We start from the raw sequence: 21,711 nt of genomic DNA, 5'->3' as shown, positions 1-21,711 counted from the left end.
ATCTCAACATCTACTCAGAATTTCTTTGTGGGCCGGATGCGGCCTGCGGGTCGTATGTTTGACACCCCTGTTCTACATGAATGTTAGATATTGGTTCTCTGTTGTAAAGTAGCAACCTTATGATTGCTATTAACTTGTTAGGGTTACCATTCAAGTGCATGTCGTGGATGAATTTGGCGACAAGGCAACGCAGACATTGAGAGCGAGAGTCTATGAGGACTTGGTAAGTCTTTATTGAGCTTGTATTGTGGCTAGCCTCATCTAACAGTTGGCTTGGCCGAAATTCCTTTCAACAACGACTGATTGTAGCTTCCGAGCGATGAAAATTTTCAGTCGATGTCCTTTCATTGATTCAAAATACCTCAAGAAAAGCTAAATAAATAGTAGAATGGAGAGAGATGGAACCACTCTTTTACAATCCAATTTTCAAACTGCGACATCGTCCTACAAATATAGCACTGAAATTGATGACAATACTATTAAATAGAGGCATGCACGAGCATGTTGCACTGCTATCAGCCAATGAGACATAGCCTACAGAAGTATAAAAAATCGGTGCGTGATGAAGATGTAGAAGCGGTTCGGTGTGTCTCAAATTCATACTGCAATCTCAAAAGGCACTTGTATTAGTATTAGTTTGCGAAAATGGCTGAGGGTCAAGATATTATTAATAAACAGTAATGTTGCAAATTGTGGATTTACTCTTGACTAAATTTCAAGCATATTTTCGGATTGCCCCTTCACTCCAATATTTATTGGTCCTAGAACAAATCCTGGTTTTATATTGAGATTTGGATCCAGGGATTCGTTCCATTGCTTTTAACTGCAACAGTGTATTAAAAAAAATCAGCCCCAACCTTTTCTAGAGTGTGATGGCACTATTACCGACTGTAGCTGCCGTTACTTGCCACAAATACGAAATTCCCACCTGTATTGTGACTATCTCAGAATACCATCGGGGATGCTTTGCAAAATATGACCACCCTCACTATAGCCTCCTCCGGTGCTCAAGCTATGTCAGAATTTTCGCAGATGGCGGGGGAGATACTAAACGCTCAGGTGAGTGTGCGAAAAAAAAACTAATTTCTATGCTGGTAATAATTGTTGTCTATCCCATATTCGTTTCAGGCGAGCAGAGAGGGGAATCAAACTACTGGTAAGTTGTATTGTTTAATTCTGTGTTACCCAATACTTGTTGTAGCAGTATTTGGTGGCAGTGTCAGGTTTATGCCGATTGTAAACAGGTCATGATATTTTCTTGTTATAAGGTTCAGTATACCAAGGGGGTGGATTGTACAATAATGAACGCTTATGCAAGGCATAGGTCAAGCTGTTCTCTTCTGTTCGTCAGCACTCTTGAATTCCACCACTGTGATTGATGATACGGCGAAGTTGTATGGGACTTTCTTTTGTTGCTTTGTGGTATAGACCTTTCAAATATGTTCTAGTTGAGTTTTGTGCCAGTGCAGCACCCCTTTCTTAACATGTATATGCTCCAAACAAAGCCTTCCGTGTCATACAACGTATTTGTGAAGTCGGACAGAATAATTCTTCATGGTACTATGAATTATTATACTAACCGTTTCATTTTGTAGCTCTCAAATAAAGGGATTATTAGTTTATCATTTTAGCCAGAATGCTTCAAAGTTGATCTACTTTAGAAATAGCTCTCACTCTCAAAAATGGTATAGGGTCACTGTCCTAAATTTTGAGATGGCGTATGCTGATACAAGATACAATACCTAGCTCGAAACATTCTGTTGGGAAAACCGCTGTCTAGTATGGCGGGGAGGCTTTGCAATATAAAAGTACGCGTGTGAAGGAGCCACTCCTCTAGTGTAAACCTAGCTGTTTTAAATGCGCAGGCGACGGAGATGCCACGAGCGGAAAAGAAAGCCGGTCAAAATTGAGAGCGGAACTGGTGAAGGCGGTGACGGGAAAAACCAGCTATGAAAACAATCTGGAAGGTACGACCAGACTTGGTTTAAGCGGTAACGCAGGTACTGTAGTATAACTACTACGGTAAATTTCTACTCAATCAATATTACTTTAAATGGAGGTAAAATATGATGGTTTGAAAAGTACCTCAAATGTGTATTTTCAACAAGAAATTTGGTCGAGGGTTCACATTCTTCTAGTAGTTAGTCGGAGGTGACTTCCTTCGAAATTGCAATGTGCATATTCGTGACTGATACAAAATGACAAATGTCGCTACACATAAATGCGATTTCGAAAATATAATCAGTTATCGGGATGCAGTGGTTATTTTGAGCTGTCGGTATCACTCATAACAGTGATGCAAACCAGCCCATAACTACGTACCACTTTACAAAATACAAAGTGTGAAAAGTGAGTTGTTTTTCATAAAAAAACTGTCGAGTACAAGTGGAAGTAATCTAAAAACAACCACTCGAGTATGTAGCGCAAGTGGTCAACACCTAAAGAAGTAGAAATACTTCTTTACTGACCACGTCTGGGTACGGCTTGGTGTCAGGAAATAACACAGTCAAATCACATATAATTTCTTAGGAGTGCAACAAGCCAGCAGTGCTCTGAAAAGTCTGATAGCAGCGCCAGACGAAGTGGGTAATGATACACAACTGGATGCGGTGAACGCGTTATCAGATATGACATCATCGCTTAACGGGTGAGACCATTTATGCGATACAGTAGTTCAACGATTCGATTGAATATTATATTCATACTGAAATATAGGTGAATGTATTCGGCTGACACTTGTTTAGGGTAATCGTCAGCAACTAGTCGAGAATTGGTGACACGATTGTTGATATACAATGTTCTTGTCAATTCTCTACTAATTGCTGACGATTGAATCCTCACGAGTATCAGCTGAAAATATTAGGGTTTATTTCAATATGAATATAGTATTCAATTTTATATTGAAGTTCCTCCATAAGTCATTAAAAAAATTTGATTTGTCTCTGATTTCTGTGTTTAGTATTGCCGGCTCCGAAGCACCTGAGGAAATTGAAAAGGCAGCCTCTAATCTAGTGGGAGCGCTTGATCTTGTAGTTGATGCAGCTAGGGAGCAGTTTATCAGCGCAGCGGCCATGGTACGGTGTAGTGTGACATTTATGCGCTTTTAATCATTTGCTATATACTTTGTTGAGCTGATATCCGACGATGTAGATAACAGTAAGATCTTGGTCGCTTTCACACCCTGGTCAGCGTCTGCTTGTGTTAGTCCTACGATGAAAGCTGAGTTGCAAAACTAATAGCTTTGAGAAAAAATGTGATTCAAATATTTTATATTATCATAATTTAAATCGATGAAAATCGGCCAGAATATGACGGTGTCTAAATTGTGCCGATTTGCAATATATGTCTCACTGCAACTTGATCGAATTGAATTATATCAACGTTATGCTTGGGCAAGACCATTGAGACGTAAAAATACGTTTCGCATAGTAACATTGTATCTTGATCACAAATTTTGACCAATACTACGAACGCTCAGGCCGTAGACCATCCACTGTCTTTTATATATCTGTTTATCGCGAATAGGATAACGGTGTCCCGCAGTACTCCCTGCCTCCGCCGTCGACGGAATCACCCAAAGCTATCTTGGACGAAGAGGAAAATTACCTGTCGCCCGAAGAACGTTTGGAATACAGGAAAGATAAAGAGTCGCGCAATGCTGCATTACACGCGCAAAACAGAGATCAGGTGCTGTTTTCCCATCAAGCGCCTGGAATCGCTGTAAATTGATACAATTCGAGTTGTTTTCAGGCAAGAAAAGTCGGTAGCTCAGCTATCGGCTCGATTGACTCATTGTCTGCTACCCTCATGTCTCGGAAGCAACCGGGAGAGCCTAGCGTGAAGCTTGTGGGTAAAGATATGACTGTGGAGGTACTTATATTTGACAAATTGATCCGTTTTATCTGTTTGTAGCAAACGCTGACAAGATCCACAGGTGCTCTATGCAGTGGCGTCATTGGATTGCGTAAAAGCACTATTGCATACATTGTTTGATATCGCCGTCATATCAAAGACAATTATATTTTTATGCACCAAAATGGATATTGTCTCATCTTCTGTTTCTTTGTAAATTTGCGGTGTTCACTTTTTGCCCAGTAGAACACATTAGGGAGCGCCAGTCATCAAAGATTCAGGCTAGTTCCACCGCTAATCGAGGTTTGATCGGATTAATCTCTTTGTGATAATCCCAGAACTATGTAGCTATAATTCTTATTCTGTCTTGGAGATTGATACTTCTACTTGCAAATGAGTAGAAATTAATGATGTTATTTCTGTGTGCGACAGGTTGAGCGGAAAACAGCAAAGACGCTTTGCGACGATGGAGGCAACAAAAAAGCTTTCAGTCTACCGTGCGGTAGCGACCTGCTAAACGGGCTGGGAGAAGACGAAACGATAGACGTCGAGGTTTAATCTTGTCGTTTATTTATCGTCATGCCGAACTTACGACGTAATTTCATCGCGCAGCTTGTCGTAGCTGACAAAAATCCTTTCATATGGGATGACTCGGCCGACGCCGTTAACTCTGCCGTCGTGAGTTTGAATCTCAACCTTCCCGACAACAGGAAAATCAACTCCACAAGTCGCGACAGGTATACGTCTGCAGACCTTTCGAGACAGTGTGCTAATTAGCCGTGTTCTAGGTTGAGAAATTGAGCATGGATTTAGATTAGAAAAAAAAGATTAGATAAATTTGGCCGGATTTTTATCGGATATGGAGTTACAGTTATTTTGAATTTTGATTTGGACTTGTGATCAGCGATACAGCAGTAAGGTCATCAACTCAGCTGGTCACGCTACAGTCATTATATAGCTGTATGTGTTATATATATAAATTTATGTTGTAAAAAGTATGATGCAATAATATTTATAATAGCATATGTGAATGTAATATGCCTATATGACTATATTGTAGCGGTCGCTGCAACGACTTGTTGCAAGACACGCTGGTATAGTGCTTGATTGGAGTCGACGCTACAGCTACAGTTCCCGGTGTACGCACTAGTCACTGACTAATGACCGCTCTGAGTATACTCTTGCAATCCTGATCACACACGCAGATCCAAGGAGCTTTCTTTACTAGCACAGAACAGCCAAATAGTAGTAATTAATGGTCAGAAACTTGTAGATTTACCAGGTTCAATGATACTGCGGTTCAATAAGAAATAGAAAGAATAAATGAAGCGAAATGGAGCCAATTGTCTATCTTACGTCTGCCGCCCCAGCGTGCCGACCTCCATATGCGGGCTCTGAGAACACGTGCGTCGTAGACTAACTCTGCCGTCACAGCTCGTGGCTTCGAGAGTGACCTATTTACGCTTTCGCGCACAACGGAATCGGGACAGACATTTACACTCCCCCTTTTAAGGACATTTTTGTGCAACATAAAATGTCTTTACAACTATTTTTGCAAACGTGTAAACAATGTGGCTCCACTTCGGGAAATCGGACTACACTGATAACACATAGAGTACGAGAGATCCAAATGGTCTCAAGTATGTACCAAACAAATAACAATAACAACGACAAAAAATAACGCGATTCACACATATCACACAGCGAAAAACAGACAATCAAGAATCGACTGATATCATAAGCACCAACTTGTGAATGGGGCGGTCAACATAAGTGGAAGAAGCAGTGCGTCTACCCTTTGCATCAAGCTCCGCTGTCGCAACTAACACAGTTGCTTTCCGAATGTGCCCATCACCACTTGGCGTGACAACCTCAACTCGGCCAAGTTTCCAAAAATTCCGGGGCTGATTAGGGTCAGAAATTAAAACAATATCGCCGGGTTTGAAATCCCGTTTGACATCATTCCATTTACTTCGATTTTGCAGTGAGCTCAAGTACTCACGTTTCCATTTACTCCAAAACTCGTTGGCAAGGTACTGGACCCTGCGCCATCTTTTTACCAAATATATATCACATTTTTGAAATACTCCTGGTGGAGGCAACAAAACCTTGGACTTCAATGTGAGAATATGCTGAGGGGACAATGGGATTGGAGCTGATGGATCATTCAAATTTTGCACACACAACGGTCTTGAATTTACAATATTCTCAACTTCGGCAAGAAATGTACGGTAAGACTCATCACACAAGATATGACCAAATTTCAGCAACAAAGGATTAAGAGCAGCCTTCACGGTTCGGATTAGTCTTTCGACTGCTCCCGACATGTGACTAGCATGGGGAACGGCAAAGTTGAATTCAATAAAATCGCAATGCTCATTCAACAAGAAGTTTTTCACCTTAGTTTGGTTCAATTTCACAGCAGCTTTTTTCAACTCATTACTAGCGCCGACAAAATTTGTGCCACAGTCACATCTCAGCTGCGTCATAGGACCTCTACGGGCCAACATTCTGCGGAGGGCATTGATGAAGGAATCAGTGGTCATAGCATTCAACGATTCCAAATGGATAGCACGAGAAGACAAACATGTAAACACAACACAATAACGCTTCAAAGTAGATCGCTTCTCTTTCACATAGTATATACCAAAGACATCGCATGCAACGTAGGTGAAGGGCGCTTCAGTATCAAACCTATCTACTGGCAAAGGCGCCATTTTCTGGCTCTCAAGGGGCCGCCGCAACTTGCGACAAGTAACACAACAACCAATTACATGCGTCACTCGAGACGATCCATTTATCAACCAATATCCGTGTTGACGGATAAGATTCAAAGTCATGTAGCGACCGGAGTGGTTACTACGTTCATGGAAATGACGCACCAGCATATCAGTGATGCACGACTTCTTGGGTATCAAGACTGGGTGTTTCACATTATAGGGCTCATCAGAATTTTCAATGCGACCTTCGAGTCGTAGCATACCACAAGAATCGAGAAACGGATTCAAGCGAAACAAAGCACTATTTTTCTGCAGTGGTTTCCCACTGTGCAAAGTCTCAATTTCCTTTGCAAAACATTCTTGCTGAGCTGAGCGCACCAGCAGACATTCAACATCTTGAAGTAAACTTACAGACAGATCTCCTGGATCCGATTTTTTCAATATAGCAACAAAACGCATAGCTTTAGCCACAGATCTCTTACACTTATCCCAACACGAGAAATGCCCAAGGCTGTCTGGATCAATAACCCCGAACGTAGGGTGCGTTGGATTTTGCACTACGTTACTCACAAAAGCAGTTGCTTTTCTCATTTCATTAGCAATTACTGTTTTTTCTGACTCACACGGTTCAAAGGTGGACTCAGGGGCCGCAAAGGGGCCCACGACATGCAGGAAACTAGGGCCACACAACCAACGACATTTTGCATTAAAATCACTCACAGGGATACCTCTACTGGCATCGTCACTCGGGTTTTGTGCAGAAGGCACGTAGTACCATGAATCCACATCAGTATGGTCATGGATTGTCTGGACTCGATTTGCGACATACGCATGAAATCGTTTTGCTTCATTTTTGATGTAGCCTAAAACTACCATGGAATCAACCCAGAAATACTCGACAACATTCTCATACTTCAACTCGTCGCGAAGAAACCGACTCATTCGCGACGACACAACAGCAGCGCTCAATTCCAGCCTAGGAATAGAAACTTGCTTATTCAATGGGGCTACACGAGCTTTCCCCATCACAAGGGAACAGGACACATCCCCTTTATCATTTACCAAACGCACATAGGAACACTGGCCATATGCGAAATTACTAGCATCAGAAAAATGATGCAGCTCAACGTGCTCTACTTTGCCAAATTCAAGGGGCTTATAACAACGTCTTATGTGGACCGACTCAATTGAATGGATATCCGAACGCCATTTCTCCCAGCGCATCCACAACTCTTGGGGAACAGGGTCGTCCCAGGATGCATTAGCTTTACACAGTGATTGCAAAATGGCTTTGGGCTCAATCAATATAACAGCGGCGAGGCCTAACGGGTCATATATTGAAGCCACTGTCGACAAAATGCCTCGCCTGGTACACGGACAATCTTTGAGTTGCATGCGAAACTGCAACGAATCATTTTCAATACACCAAACGATACCAAGCGTTCTTACATTCGGCAATGCGTCCTTTTTCAAATCAACTTCTTTTATGTCCTTAGCTCTATCGGACGGTTCAATACTCTCAATCACTTTACGACTATTTGAGACAAATTTGCAAAGCTTCATGCCAAAATTTTCACACAACGCGCTGCTACTTTTGGCCAGCGCGATCATCTCAGATTCATCATCTATGGATATTATGCCATCATCCATATAAAAGTTATCACGGATGAAATCTGCCGCAGGCGTGCCAAATTCTACTTCACCATCATCTGCCGCACGTTTCAGGCCAAAGTTGCAAACGGAGGGACTGCTACAAGCCCCGAACAAATGAACTTTTAGACGATACTCTATCAACTTGCCATTTACGACGTCGCCATCTTCCCACCAAAAGAAGCGCAGCAGATCGCGGTGCTTGGGACTGACAAAAAACTGAAAGAACATACTTTTCAAATCCGCACTCATGGCGTAATCAAACTTTCTCATTCGACAAAGCACACCTAACATTTTGTTCAACAGATCTGGGCCAGTTAGCAGGTAATCATTCAAACTCATGCCTAAATACTTGGCAGAGCCATCAAACACGACACGAATTTGGTTTGGCTTACGTGGGTGGTACACACCCATGTGGATCAAGTAGTTCACTTTACCATTATTCAGATCAAGCTCATTATTAGGGACTTTCTCGGCATACATGTTCAAAATATCACTCATAAATGTGGCATAGTCATTACGAAAGTCATCATGCTTTGCCAAACGCTTACCAAGTTGGGCAGTCCTTTTCAAAACGAACGATTTGTTGTTGGGAATATCGACAGTCTCGTCTCGAAGCGGGAGAGGCATTTCGTAGTGCTTGTCTGGACGCTGCTTTATCTCGTCTGAAATTATCTGCAGGAATCTTCGATCTTCTACGGAGAGCGACGATAACTTTCCTTTATGCTCGGCGAACTCCAATTCAAACATGTTCTTCACTGCGTTCGGGTTGATTATCTCTTTTGCTCGCGATGCTAATACAATGTTAGCGTCATTGTTCATTTCTTGCACTATGATCCTATGACATATAGCATTGTTAGGATCAACACCTTTACAGATTTTACCGACAACACCCCATCCCAAGTCGGTCTTCATAGCAAACGGCTCATTATCTCCCCCAGCCACCACTTCACGAGGGATTAGCGCTGCGACCACATCACTCCCCAGCAAGATGCCGACTTTTGCATTTGGCAGATAAGGAGGCAACTCATCTGCTACCTTCTGGAGGTGTGCCCACTCTTTGCATGCGGACGCTTTAGGAATCTGTGTTCTGTTCGCGGGTATCTCATCTCTGACATACGCTTGTGCTACGTTGACACTTTTCATCTTGTCATAGGATGTAACTTCGAGGTTCCAAACTTTCTCAATAGGCCATGCATCCTTTCCGCTCATTGTAGACAACTCGACATGCGTGGATTTACTATTCAGACGAAGCTCACTCTTTATCTCTTCCGTAACAAAAGAACGGTTACTCAACGAGTCCAGTGCGGCGTAACAAAGGGTAATCTTCGTGGGATCCGACTTGGGATTAACCCAGACCGGCACCAGCATGGTATTATCGATTTCCATGGTTTCCGACTCACAGACTTGAATGCAATTTGAAACACTGGGAGCAGAGCTCAAATGGAGGCTAGTAAAATGAAACTTGCCGCATTTCTTACAAACCACGCGCTTGGTACAGACTTGCCCCTTGTGGGATCTAGTACACTTTTCTCCACACCCATAACATAAAAATTTGTCGTAAATATACGATTTTCGCTCAGAGAAGGGCAACTTTTCGAAATCCACACAATCCGGGATATGATGGCCCTTCTTTTTACAAAAGATGCAATCGAATTCATCTGGCTTCACATTAGTTCCGAACGACACACTTGGCTTATCACGCGAAATCTTTTGAGCGGAATGAGTGACGTTGCTATGTCGGTCTTCATTAAGCATTCTGAATTCCGGCATGTTTTGAAGCTCTGACTGATCTCTTACAAATGACACGAAATATTCAAAGGGCGGGTAGCAATTTTTATCGTTCGTTTCCACTTTGTATTGCGACACTTTAACGCGCCACTTCTCTACTAGTGACGGAGGTAACTTCTTCACTATGTACATATGACTTGACGAGTAATCAAGAATGCCCAACTCTGATACATAATGCTTGTTGACTACTACTTGCTCCAAAAAATCAGAGAATTCGCGCAAACCAAGTTTGTCATATTCTTTTATGTAGCGCCAAGCACGCAGTCTATTCAGGAAGGTTTGGCCAATGACAACAGGGCTTCCATACCTGTCTCGCAAGTCTCCGATTGCTTTTTGGTAGGATTCCTCCGTACCATTCAAAAAATGACTTTTAACAACTTTCAACGGGTTGGGACCAAGATGCTGTTTCAACAAATTCATCTTCTCATTGACACAGCAGACTCTATCTTCTACCAAAGCCTTGAACGAATTTTCCCACTCTATATAGTTGGTTTCATCACCATCAAAAACCCAAACTTTTATATCGGGTATTCGCGTCCTAGGTCTTACATTGTATTGATGTTCACTTGGTATAAGCATGGAATGATCGGTGGGCGATTTAGGACTCGGCACAAACAGTTTTTGTTCAGTTGTTTGTGGTTCAACATACGAGACATGGTTCATTGGCAGAGGAGCTTTATCAACGACTAAGGTTGGCGATATAGGTTCCACAAATTTGACAGTAGATGGCGTTACTTTGGGACGGTCATGAGAGTCACTTAAAACAAAGTTTTTTACCTTGTCTCCCGAATCCAAAACCGGAACGCTATTCTTTATTTCTGCGAAGCTAGATCCAACACACTGGGCCTCTTCGTCCAGGCCGAAGGGGTTTTCCTCCTTTTCAATTTGCTCACAAGCCTTGATCACGGCTCGTTTTTCAGCAAGTTGACTCTCCAGAGCCAATTGCGACAACTTTGCTTCATCTTCAACTAACTTCTTTTTCATTTCAGCTTCTTGTCTTTTCATCTCTGCTTCATCTTCAACTAACTTTTTTTTCACTTCAGCTTCTTGCCCTGAAAATTCCAGTTTTACTTCCAAAGCGGCTGCTTCCCTTATGCTTGCATGACGTAGCTCTTTGTTGCTGGCGAGGCTGGTGCGACTGTTTTGTGAATGTCGACTCGATCTCGAGCCGGCCCCAGATCTCGCTCGGCTACGGACGGATCCATTTTCGGATGGAAGCATCATGAAGTCCGCAACGGCTTGCCGAATTCTTTTGAAATCTATTTCAACCAACCTCAGACTGTCGGTGAAATCTTTCGTTTCCGTATTTTCCGCGTGATTTGAAATAATTTCTTCAGTAATTTTCTTCATTTCGTTTCGATGGCTAACAACTCTTTTCATTTCTTCACGCACTTCCTCTTTATTTGCGCATAGCGCCATGGCAGTCTCAGTTGCGTCCAAATATCTTTCAACTTCGCCTTTTGTTTCATGGAACTGACGTTCAAGTTCAACCAATCTCTGATCGAATCCATGGAAAGTGCCGTCACTACTGGTTGGATCGTCAGAACCCACTGACTTGCTCTTCGCGGGGATCTGGTCCACAATTTCTTTCTTGACACTTCCACGTACGTCTTCAACATTTTCCGAACTTGGTGGAGCTGGGCAGTCAGCACCCGTCTCTGACGTTGCCACAGTCTGACTTTGTACGGCTGAGCCATCAGCTTTCTCTGGCGTTGCTGCAGCTTCCATTACTTCAAACTTCTCCGACTTTCAACTTTGTAACTGGTAAAGTTTCTGACTGCAGCGGTCGCTGCAACGACTTGTTGCAAGACACGCTGGTATAGTGCTTGATTGGAGTCGACGCTACAGCTACAGTTCCCGGTGTACGCACTAGTCACTGACTAATGACTGCTCTGAGTATACTCTTGCAATCCTGATCACACACGCAGATCCAAGGAGCTTTCTTTACTAGCACAGAACAGCCAAATAGTAGTAATTAATGGTCAGAAACTTGTAGATTTACCAGGTTCAATGATACTGCGGTTCAATAAGAAATAGAAAGAATAAATGAAGCGAAATGGAGCCAATTGTCTATCTTACGTCTGCCGCCCCAGCGTGCCGACCTCCATATGCGGGCTCTGAGAACACGTGCGTCGTAGACTAACTCTGCCGTCACAGCTCGTGGCTTCGAGAGTCACCTATTTACGCTTTCGCGCACAACGGAATCGGGACAGACATTTACATATATATATATATGATTTGTCGTATATACTGCTGTCAATCAAACTAAATGAAAAAAGTAACTCTACAAAGTAGAAACAAAGTATTAATGTAGAAGAAGCAAATGATAACAAAATTGCACACTGCTGATATGCGTTTTCATGAGCTACCGTTATGTGAAATTTCTAATGCTCTTCAATTTTCGATTGAATAGTATATTCATATTGAAATGAACCCGAATATTTTTGGCTGACACTCGTCAGGGGCAATCATCAGCAAGTAGTAGGGAATCGGAAAGAACATTGTTCATCAAAAAGGTATCACCAATTCTCTTCTAGTTGCTGACGATTACCCCTGACGAGTATCAGCCATGAATATATGCTATTCAACTGTTGAAGTTTTGTACCTCCAAGAAGCTCTTGGACTTGAATCTGAATCTGGAGAATTGAATCATTGAAGATATTACATCCGCTCATCTCTGCCCGTGTATTCACAGTCCGTTCCGTATCGAAGTACCGACAAAGAAAACAAAATACAGCCCCCCTGAGCTGCATGTGTTTGATCCGTCTGGCGTCCACGACATGTCCTACCACGAAATCGTTCTGCAAGACGAAAAGAACGTGATGTTTCTGACGATCGCGCCGGAAGTTGATACCGACGTGCGGTTGTACTTTGAACTCGCCGACAAGTAAGTTGCTTTGTTTCGCTTGAAGAAATAATGCTAATTAGTTGGTGCGACATCTCGAGGACGATACTCGCACTTTTTAGAAGCTCATTTCCAGTTTCTGTTTAGAATCTATAAACACACGCGATCATTTGATCAGGAAATTACTTTGTTGGCGCGTGCTTCAACTACAAGTCGATTGAAAATTGATTAAATTGCGAAGTGTGGCTGTAGCCAGGGCTGGTAAATATCGAATATTTGGCTGATTCAATGCTGAATTTACTGTTAAGAGCCGAGTTGCATCGAGTATTGGAGTTCCAATCATTATGACTTCATACATAGCATTAATGCATTGCAAAGAATAAATTTTTAGAACCGTAACATCATACTGGTTAACTATAGCTATGAATTCCACGCTTTATCATAATGTCGTTACACAAAAAGTTCATGGTAAACATTCGAACTCTCATGCTACATATGTCCTGGCATACAATATTACGATATTTATTCCCACCAATCACAACCAAATTTCTAAATAACATTTATAATTTTCAAATGCAAGGTGTGATCAGACCTGTTGACCCTACCCAGGGTCATTTCGATCACACCCTAGTTTATCTTCTGATTATTTACCTGCACTAATATGATATTTTTTGGTTGGTCAAATCAATAAATATCTCTCTCGCTCTTGTCTATGAAAGGTTGTGAGTGACTCTTTGATTTTTCTGTCGTCGATTTACAGTTTGACGGTTTTTCCGAACGTCGAGAACAACTCCCTGGTTCTCGATCTGAAACGGACCGCCGACAATCCGCTGTTTCCAAACCGAGTCCGATTGGACGCCGACATTTTAGGCGGGACCGGCAGATACGTTTTTGGTATTCACGAAACAGGTGCGCGTTGTCCGATCATCAATTTGGCGAAGTGCGTGTACCACTTGTATTTTGATGTAGATGATGGCGGAAATATCGTGAATCCTGCGAACATGACATGGCGGAACTACACGCTTCATACCGTGGTGACGTCGTGTCGTTATTGGAATGAAAAGACTGAGAAGTGGGACACGGAAGGCAAGGAATTCGACCTGACTTTGTGCTTGTTCGGGATATCACGTTGCTCCAAATTCTACTTTTTCTAGACATAGTAGTGTGCAAAAGCATTTACACAAACATTTACTTTTGTTTCAGCAAAGGATATATATTCAATTTGCTAAAATCTACATGCGATGCAGTTTTAGGGGCTTAGCTAGGCTCCTGATCACACTAGTGGTGTCTTACAAAAGCCTAGAACAAAAGTGGGCTGTGCTACCAGTCAGCAGCTCGGCAATCATAAAAACCGGCCTGGTGTAAAATAACCATTTATCTTGGAACACTATTAATGCCAAACAACAGCAACAAACATTGTGCCATTACATTAGTGTGCTTAGTGCTTATCCTATTAGCAGGGGAAAGACAGAATGGACGTATGTTTTGTAGTTTGTACGGTCATCGTCATCGATTACCCAGAATTTTATTATCTCTGTCTACCTCGTTATCGCGCCAACCATTGTTACTAACATACTGCAAGAACCGAGCTTGTTATTAGAAATATTAACAATTCAAAAGCAGATTCCGTAGATCACCCATCATCTCATAAATTGCTATTGTCAGTGTCACAGTTATTCGATGGTAATATTTGCGCGCAATCATTTTTTATAATATCAAACTGGGGTCCCTGATGCTGGGTTCGGCCGCTGCAGAATAAAATTGGGCATGCTTTATGCAAATTAAGAACGCACACTTTTCCTGTTGTCGGCCATCCACTCTTCTAAAGAAAACTCATTTTTAGGATGCGTTGTTAGCTCCGAAACGACAGAGGATGTTGTGGTTTGTCTTTGCGACCATCTGACGTCGTTTGGTGCCGACTTCTTTGTGGCGCCTAATCCAATCGATTTCAACGTGATCGCGAAAAATATCGGAAACCTCGCTAATAACCTCGCTGTGCTCTTGACTTTGGTTGTCATATTTATACTGTTCGTTGTCGGTATCATCTATCTTCGACGTGAAGATAAGAAAGACATAGAAAAGGTAAGGAACATCTGGTTCCATATATGTGTCACGTGATGCGATAAAAATTTTTGGTTTTCAGTGGTCGGTTGCACCTTTATGGGACAATAAGCTGATTGATAAATATTTCTACCAGCTAATCGTAAAAACTGGTAAAGCGTCCAATGCAGGCACCAAAAGTAACATCCATTTCATGATCAGTGGCCAGAAGTTTGATACAGCGATTCGTAAGCTGTCCAGTAAAGAGAACATGGTAGTTACTTCTGAGATAACTTTGTAAGCAATGCATTGAAATCAGGTTTTGGTAGGTGTTCCACGCGGGTGGGGTGGTAAAGGTGATTTTAGCCACGGAAAAACCTTTGGGAAAACTGAACTACATGCGTATTTGGCATGATAATTCGGGGGGCGGAAAATGGTCGTCGTGGTTTCTGGACGCGATTCTGGTAACTGATCTTCAGACTAACGAAAAGTAGGTGATGTTGCATTGTACTTCTGATACTTTTGGGCTGATGATCTGTGTCGCAGGTTTTATTTTCTGTGCGACGATTGGCTCGCCATCGACCAATCCGATGGGGCCATCGACAGGGTCGTGATGGTTGCCGGGACGGATGAAATCCACAGCTTCAAAAACTTGTTCCAAGCGTCGACTTCGAGGGATTTCAGTGACGGGCACCTGTGGTTTTCAAGTGAGGATTTGTCGGAAATGATCTTGTGATTTGGTTATTTGCAGTGTTTTAAATGCGTATGTGCCAACGTCAATTTTGTAAGCAGTGGTAAAGCCATAATGAATTATAATAACGAGTAAAGAATTGTTGGCAATTCGATTTGTGAATTCATTCTATTGGTGCCGAATGGGCATTAGGAATGTAGCTCACAAGTAAATATCCGTTGGAAATGACCTTATAATTTGATTTCAAAGAGACGCTTACGAGTACTGAACTTCATAACACATTTGAATAAAATATTCATATTTATTCCCGAAGCTTTTCGGCTGACCCTCGTCAGGGGATATCATCAGCAATATTGCGAGAATTCGAATAACTATGTTCAACAACAATATATATATCGATAATTATGATGTCACACAGAAAATATACAAAGTTAGGAAAACGAGAGAACATGCCAACGCTTCAGTTCTCTCGTTTTCCTGACTTAGTATATTTTCTGTGTGATGTCATAATTACCGATATATATTGTTGTTGAACACAGTTATTCGAATTCTCGCAATATTGCTGACGATATCCCCTGACGAGGGTCAGCCGAAAAGCTTCGCCAATACATATGAATATTTTATTCAAATGTGTTATGAATTTGATTTCACCAATATTTTTAATTCGAGCGAGCTAATGTCTTTTTTGAAACTTGATATTTGTAAATTCGTTCTATCTGTGATGAGCTGATAAGGATTCCAAATTCAAAGACATTCAACAGATTTCAATTTTCTAAATCGCATTTGTATTTGCGATTTTTTCCGAGCTGGTGTTGGGCTAGTTTTCCATTTTCATGCGACTTTCAAATAAATTTGATTTGTTAATGGATTTGGGCGTGATAAGAAATGAACTCTGGACTGTGACTTGGACTTTGATTTGAATCTCAAATCCGCAACAACATTTGGATTTGTAAATATCAAATTTCAAATTTCAAATTCTGCAAAAAGAAAGTATTCGAGGGCTAGTTTTGCCTATAAAATGAAAGCTAGAAGAAGTGGTAGCAATCTAAAAGCATAACAACTTCAGTAGGTAGTAAATCGCAACGATGAATGCTTTGACCTGCTCTGTTACTGTGTGCATCTTAAGTGTGTATACCAAAAGCGTGTACCAAAGAAACCTTGCATTGCTTGCAGTGTTCTCGAGACCTACCAAGAGCAATTTCACCCGTGTCCAAAGACTGGCGTGCGGCGTGACCCTTCTACTTTGCACCATGGTGGCGAGTGCCATGTTTTACGGGCGGGAAGCCGAGGACTCGGACAAACAAGGAAAATTAGAAATAGGTTCGCTCGTCGCAGACTGTGTCCCAAGTACCGTTTTACAGCACGCTTGTTTTGCAGGCCCCATCAAGTTTTCCGTACAGCAGCTTATCGTGAGCGTTCAATCTTCGCTGATTGTGATTCCCGTTAACATATTGATTGTGCAGGTAATGCCATCTATTCAGAGGTGGTCCCCAACGTAGTATTTCTTCCTATTTGGGATCTTCTTGCACTAATCATGGTTTAACACAGAGATGGTCAAGTACAGGTAGAAATAGCGATTTCTAAGACTTTCGGTTTATTAGCGATTTTCATCAGTTCAATACACCACAAAAATGCGATACAATGATAAGATAGGAAGGTGTCGAAACGACTTGGAAACAGACACCCACCTTGGCGTATGTGATGTAGAGAAGAGGCATGCACAATGAACGAAAAGTAAAAGAAGATGGTATAATAAAAAGCGACAAAAAAAAGGGGTGGCACGTCACGGGAGGCGAGATCGATAGGTCAGGTCGTGGTCCTGTAATCTTAAGGGCGGACTAGTATTTATTTACTAGAAATTGTTTGTATTTCGACTTGAATGTGGGCATGCGCGTCGACTATCGGATGGCCGGCGGGATACTGTTCCACACGTCGGGTCCGGCATATTTGATAAAGCGATCATCTTTTCTGTCGATCATATGATATTTGGACGACGTGGACACGCGTGTGTTGTACTTGTGCTCTTTTGATTCCGGGGTAAAGCAGTCATTGAAATATTCAGGGTAATGACCGCAGTGGAACTGATATATAAAGTTGGCGATTTCTTGTTTTCGCATATCTTTTATGTTTAGGACATTGAATCTCTTCAGCAGCGACATGTTTGTTTGTTTCATATTCATGGTGTTTCGATTACATTGGTCATTTTACACCAGGCCGATATTATTTATTTTTAATCCATATTTACCGACGTGTAGCAAGATCCACTTGTGGGCTTTTATATGACACCGCTTACGCGGATCACATGGCGAGGAGGAGCCCAGATAAACCTGCAACGCTTGAGTAGGAATTCCTTAGTCGACTTGTAAATCACGTAAAAACTAGAAAAGGAAAATAAAAGGTCAGGCTATTGCTTGTGTAATTGGTTCCGAAAATGGATTTGGTCGAGGGGGTATCGTTTCTGCAGCTCATCAAAAGGGGGCGCTTTTGAAATTGCAATATGTATCCTCATGACTAACACAAAAGGAAGAATGGCAAGCTACGAATAGGACGCATTCTTCAAACATATATTTCATCATCATGATAGGGGTTTTCATGCACAGTTTTCATGCCCCATAAAAGCGATACAAACTTACACTAAACTGCTTTCTAACCAAATAGAACAAGTAGTGCAAGTAGCTAGGGTGTTAATGGCTCTAGTAATGACTCGACTCGAGTCGATTTGTGTATTGACTCGAGTCATTGTGCATGACTCGAACCAAGTCATATGACTCATGACTAGGACGGCCAAGAATCCGAGGCAGACATTTCATTGCAACTTCGAAGAATACTATTATTGAAATTTTGGCGATCAGCACTGATACTTGAAAAATAGTGCCAGAAACTGTTTGTACTGAGAAAAATCATGATATTATCAATGCGAGTCATTTCATATCGCTCGAGTTGAAAAAAGTGGGTTGAACCGGATTGAACTCAAAACTGAACAGTGAACACAATACAATGACTCGGACTCGACCCTCTACTCACTGACTAGGACTCGGACTTGACTCAGTGGTGAATTGAAAATGACTCGACTTGGCTGATTGACTTGTGACTCGGAACAAGAATTCATCCACTTTGCCGGGACGAGATAGCAGCACGATAACATGACTTCATTTGTGTCAGATGTTCCGAAAGCTGGCTCCGAAGAAATCCGGGAAGGACTACGTGTCGAAATCAGCCCAAAACGTTTTATCCACCGCGTCTCTTCACAACGCTATACGAAATGAAGAGGAAGAACAAGAGAATAAAAAGACAGAGAAAAAACAAGGGTAGGGTGTGACACCGTCACAGAAAATTCGATATGAATCGCGTCCCAATTTCCATTCGTTCTTGACATGCATGTTGGACCTTCTATTGAGCAGATACTGATACTTATTCTCGAAAGCGATGTTTCAGAAAAGAATGGGCCGTGCTACTAGTCGGCAGATACGGAAACACAATAAGGAATATCAGCATGGTGTAAAATAAAACAACAAAAACTAATACTGGTCAATGTTTCTCTGTCCGTTTTCATATATATTTTCAGCATTTGTATTTCTTTTATTGTTAGATGCATTATTCAAGGTGTTTATGTATTTGTTTGGTCTCATATTTATATTTTACTGGTTATCGATTTATTATTATTGCATTGTGTATAATATATTACTTATATTAGTCTAATTGTTTTTAAAGTATAAATTTCTTCTCTTATCACACAACACACAGTATTGCGTGTATCTTCACAAAATTATGTGAGGATCATCTATCACTTTTTAATGCTGTGTTTGAAAAATCAAATAGACCTACGGTAGACGGTTGACATGAATATCGTCATGGTCCTATCATTAGCACTGGTCAATGCCGTTCGAGCATTGTATTTTACCGCAAATTCGAACGTTATTGTCTGCACCCACTCGGGTTGACGAAATCTCTGTCTCTCTCTCTTCACAGATTCAAATTTCCCCATTGGTGCTTGTACATCGCGTGGGCTCTCGTGATAGTGACGACCACCGCCTGCGCGGGCGTGGTGTTCCTTTACAGCATCATGTGGGGTCCGGAGAGGTCGAACGATTGGCTGACGGCGATAATACTCTCTTTCGTGCAGTCCGTGTTTTTGATTCAACCCGCGAAGGTAACCGATTGGATTATTTTGTTTCCGAAATAATATCAGCAGCGTCGGAAGTAAGCGTCGTGATTTAGATTTGAAAAACCTGGTTTTCGATTCATGATTTTTTGGACTTGGGACATGGAAGTTCGACTAATCCTACAATTTTCGGATGATTCTTTGACCTAAATTCAGACATAATACAAAACCAATGGACCTGGATTTAGACTTGGATTTCAATTTTTATGTCATTTGTAGAAGAAAGAATCATTACAGGACGAGGATTTGGATTTGAAATTATTAATCTGCCATGTCCAAGCGTTGTGCGTCCGTTTAGGTGGTTGTGATGGCGGTCGTGTTCTCGGTGTTTGTGAAAAGGTGTAGCAGCTCCAAAGTGAGCGGCGCGGTCGACGAAGTGATGCAGGCGGAGGAGGCCGAGGAGCAGGATTACTTGGAGCAGCTGCACGTGCAGTTGAGTTCGCAGGAGGAATGGATATTGAGATTTCCCGACGATGAACTGGGTTGGTTCGGTCGTTGGTACTTTTGGATTCAGAGCAGTTCTTTGAACTGCTTTCACTCCTACTTAAATGTTTTTTTAGGGTAAACTACTCGCTTTTTACATTTGGATTCGGAGAATTAATTCTACTTTTTCTGGGTATTTTTGGATTCTAACTTCCACTTCTACAATTTTGATCTTTGTGTGGAATTGTCATAAAGCCATGTTAAATAGCCGCTGTGTGGTTACTAAATATATGTTTGAAGGTAGATGCTGTCGGTAGTAACCTTAGTCGTTTTGCATTAGTCACAAAGATACCTGTCGCGACTTGGAACGTAGCCACCTTCGATTAACTGCTAAAAGGCAGGGTTGTAACCAAGTCATAAGGCTCCGAGTCACTATTCAATCTCATTTTTATAGATTTGACTCGAGTCATTTCGATTCACCACCGAGTCAAGTCCAAGTCCGCCAGCAGGGGGTTGAGTCCGAGTCATGGTATTATGATTCGAGTCCAAGTCATTGTCTTGACTGCTAAACCCACTAGTCATGACTAGGGCATGTTTTGTTGCAGTTAAATCCGTGGAAAGCGCATTTATTTTTGACAAAAGTTGCATTTATTTTATCACAAAAGTTGCACTAAAAGACAACCTTTTGCTCGGTTGACTAAGAAAAAAGGTCAACTTCCCAGTTTCACTCCTGAAATACAGTTTTCCATCCGCATTCTCTATTGATTGACTAAAAAAAAAGGTAAACTTTCCAGCTCAGCTCCCGAAATAGGCCTACCCGTAAGAGCGTTACTTCAGTGCTGATTTACGGTATTTCAGACAGACAGACATTTTATTGCTTCGTCAAACATAAAAAGTTGACTGGAGGTGACGATATGGCCTATAAAGGCCTTGTTACTCGTCACCTCCATGGCAGTGAAATAATCCAGTGCACTCATCCCAATAAATATAACAGTGGACAGTCTGCAACATGAAAGAAAATAATAATCACAAATAGAAGAAAATAACAAACACAAATATATAACAAAGACAGTAGCCATGGCAACATACTAGGTAAAGCAATATGAAGTCAATAAATAGATGTATAATTTATAAATCAACGGGTACTAGATAGTAGAGAAACTCTCATTTCTGATTATAATTTGAAAAAAGGTAATCCTGGTATTGGGTTTTAAATTCATGCTGAGGTAGCTCTTTGATACTGTCGGGATCGTCATTCCAAATATTTGGGCCCATATGTTCAATATACTGTTGGGTCAGTCTGGAGTTCATACGGTGAACATAAAGATGACCAGATTCCGATGATCTAGTAGAATACCCATGCACAGTGGAAGATTGCTGAAACAAGCTATTAAAGTAAGGGGAGATATTACCGTTTGTGAATTTATGCATCAGGTTGGCTATTTCATAATTATACAAATCGGGTAGCTTAAGTATCCTGAGAGCTAAATAACCAGGAGTAGCAGATGACCTAGAATCTATGCCACATATGTTTCTT

At 41.6% G+C, this 21,711-nt stretch overlaps 2 protein-coding genes across 6 annotated transcripts in view; one reads left to right on the top strand and one right to left on the bottom strand.

Annotated features, from left to right (window-relative positions):
* The window catches only part of LOC145458812 (uncharacterized), a 133,533-nt gene that overhangs the window by 105,007 nt on the left and 6,815 nt on the right, over positions 1–21,711 (top strand). For 4 of the 5 annotated variants that reach the window (XM_080337305.1, XM_080337303.1, XM_080337304.1 and 1 more), the window contains exons 77-98: positions 142–223; positions 949–1,059; positions 1,129–1,156; positions 1,866–1,967; positions 2,530–2,647; positions 2,960–3,074; positions 3,526–3,687; positions 3,751–3,870; positions 4,285–4,404; positions 4,465–4,589; positions 12,709–12,900; positions 13,619–13,767; positions 13,828–13,944; positions 14,702–14,940; positions 15,002–15,172; positions 15,228–15,388; positions 15,445–15,605; positions 16,763–16,909; positions 16,967–17,052; positions 18,752–18,897; positions 19,559–19,739; positions 20,050–20,233. In XM_080337305.1, coding sequence (XP_080193431.1) covers positions 142–223; positions 949–1,059; positions 1,129–1,156; positions 1,866–1,967; positions 2,530–2,647; positions 2,960–3,074; positions 3,526–3,687; positions 3,751–3,870; positions 4,285–4,404; positions 4,465–4,589; positions 12,709–12,900; positions 13,619–13,767; positions 13,828–13,944; positions 14,702–14,940; positions 15,002–15,172; positions 15,228–15,388; positions 15,445–15,605; positions 16,763–16,909; positions 16,967–17,052; positions 18,752–18,897; positions 19,559–19,739; positions 20,050–20,233 — 3,017 coding nt within the window. The remainder of the gene's footprint in view (positions 1–141; positions 224–948; positions 1,060–1,128; positions 1,157–1,865; positions 1,968–2,529; positions 2,648–2,959; positions 3,075–3,525; positions 3,688–3,750; positions 3,871–4,284; positions 4,405–4,464; positions 4,590–12,708; positions 12,901–13,618; positions 13,768–13,827; positions 13,945–14,701; positions 14,941–15,001; positions 15,173–15,227; positions 15,389–15,444; positions 15,606–16,762; positions 16,910–16,966; positions 17,053–18,751; positions 18,898–19,558; positions 19,740–20,049; positions 20,234–21,711) is intronic. The other variant, XM_080337306.1, reaches the window with a different exon arrangement.
* On the bottom strand, positions 8,237–12,174 carry LOC145458813 (uncharacterized). Its single transcript, XM_080337307.1, has 2 exons — positions 8,774–12,174; positions 8,237–8,441 (listed from the first exon to the last, which is right to left on the bottom strand). The coding sequence occupies exons 1-2, from the start codon at positions 11,739–11,741 to the stop codon at positions 8,323–8,325; spliced, it is 3,087 nt and encodes a 1,028-aa protein (XP_080193433.1). The 5' UTR covers positions 11,742–12,174; the 3' UTR covers positions 8,237–8,322.

Source organism: Botryllus schlosseri, chromosome 16, assembly GCF_051294905.1.
Source record: "Botryllus schlosseri isolate E-star chromosome 16, Bs_hap1, whole genome shotgun sequence".
Taxonomy (NCBI): Eukaryota; Metazoa; Chordata; class Ascidiacea; order Stolidobranchia; family Styelidae; genus Botryllus; species Botryllus schlosseri.
This window is presented reverse-complemented; position numbering and strand designations above follow the sequence as displayed.

Bases quoted from the DNA above. Each gene is read 5' to 3' on its own strand.
- LOC145458813 (XM_080337307.1), bottom strand. From the start codon at position 11,741: ATGGAAGCTGCAGCAACGCCAGAGAAAGCTGATGGCTCAGCCGTACAA. The intron at 8,442-8,773 runs GTAAGCGTTTGG...ATGTTCTTTCAG, and splicing joins GAAAAGGACTGCCCAACTTG to TTTTTTGTCAGTCCCAAGCA.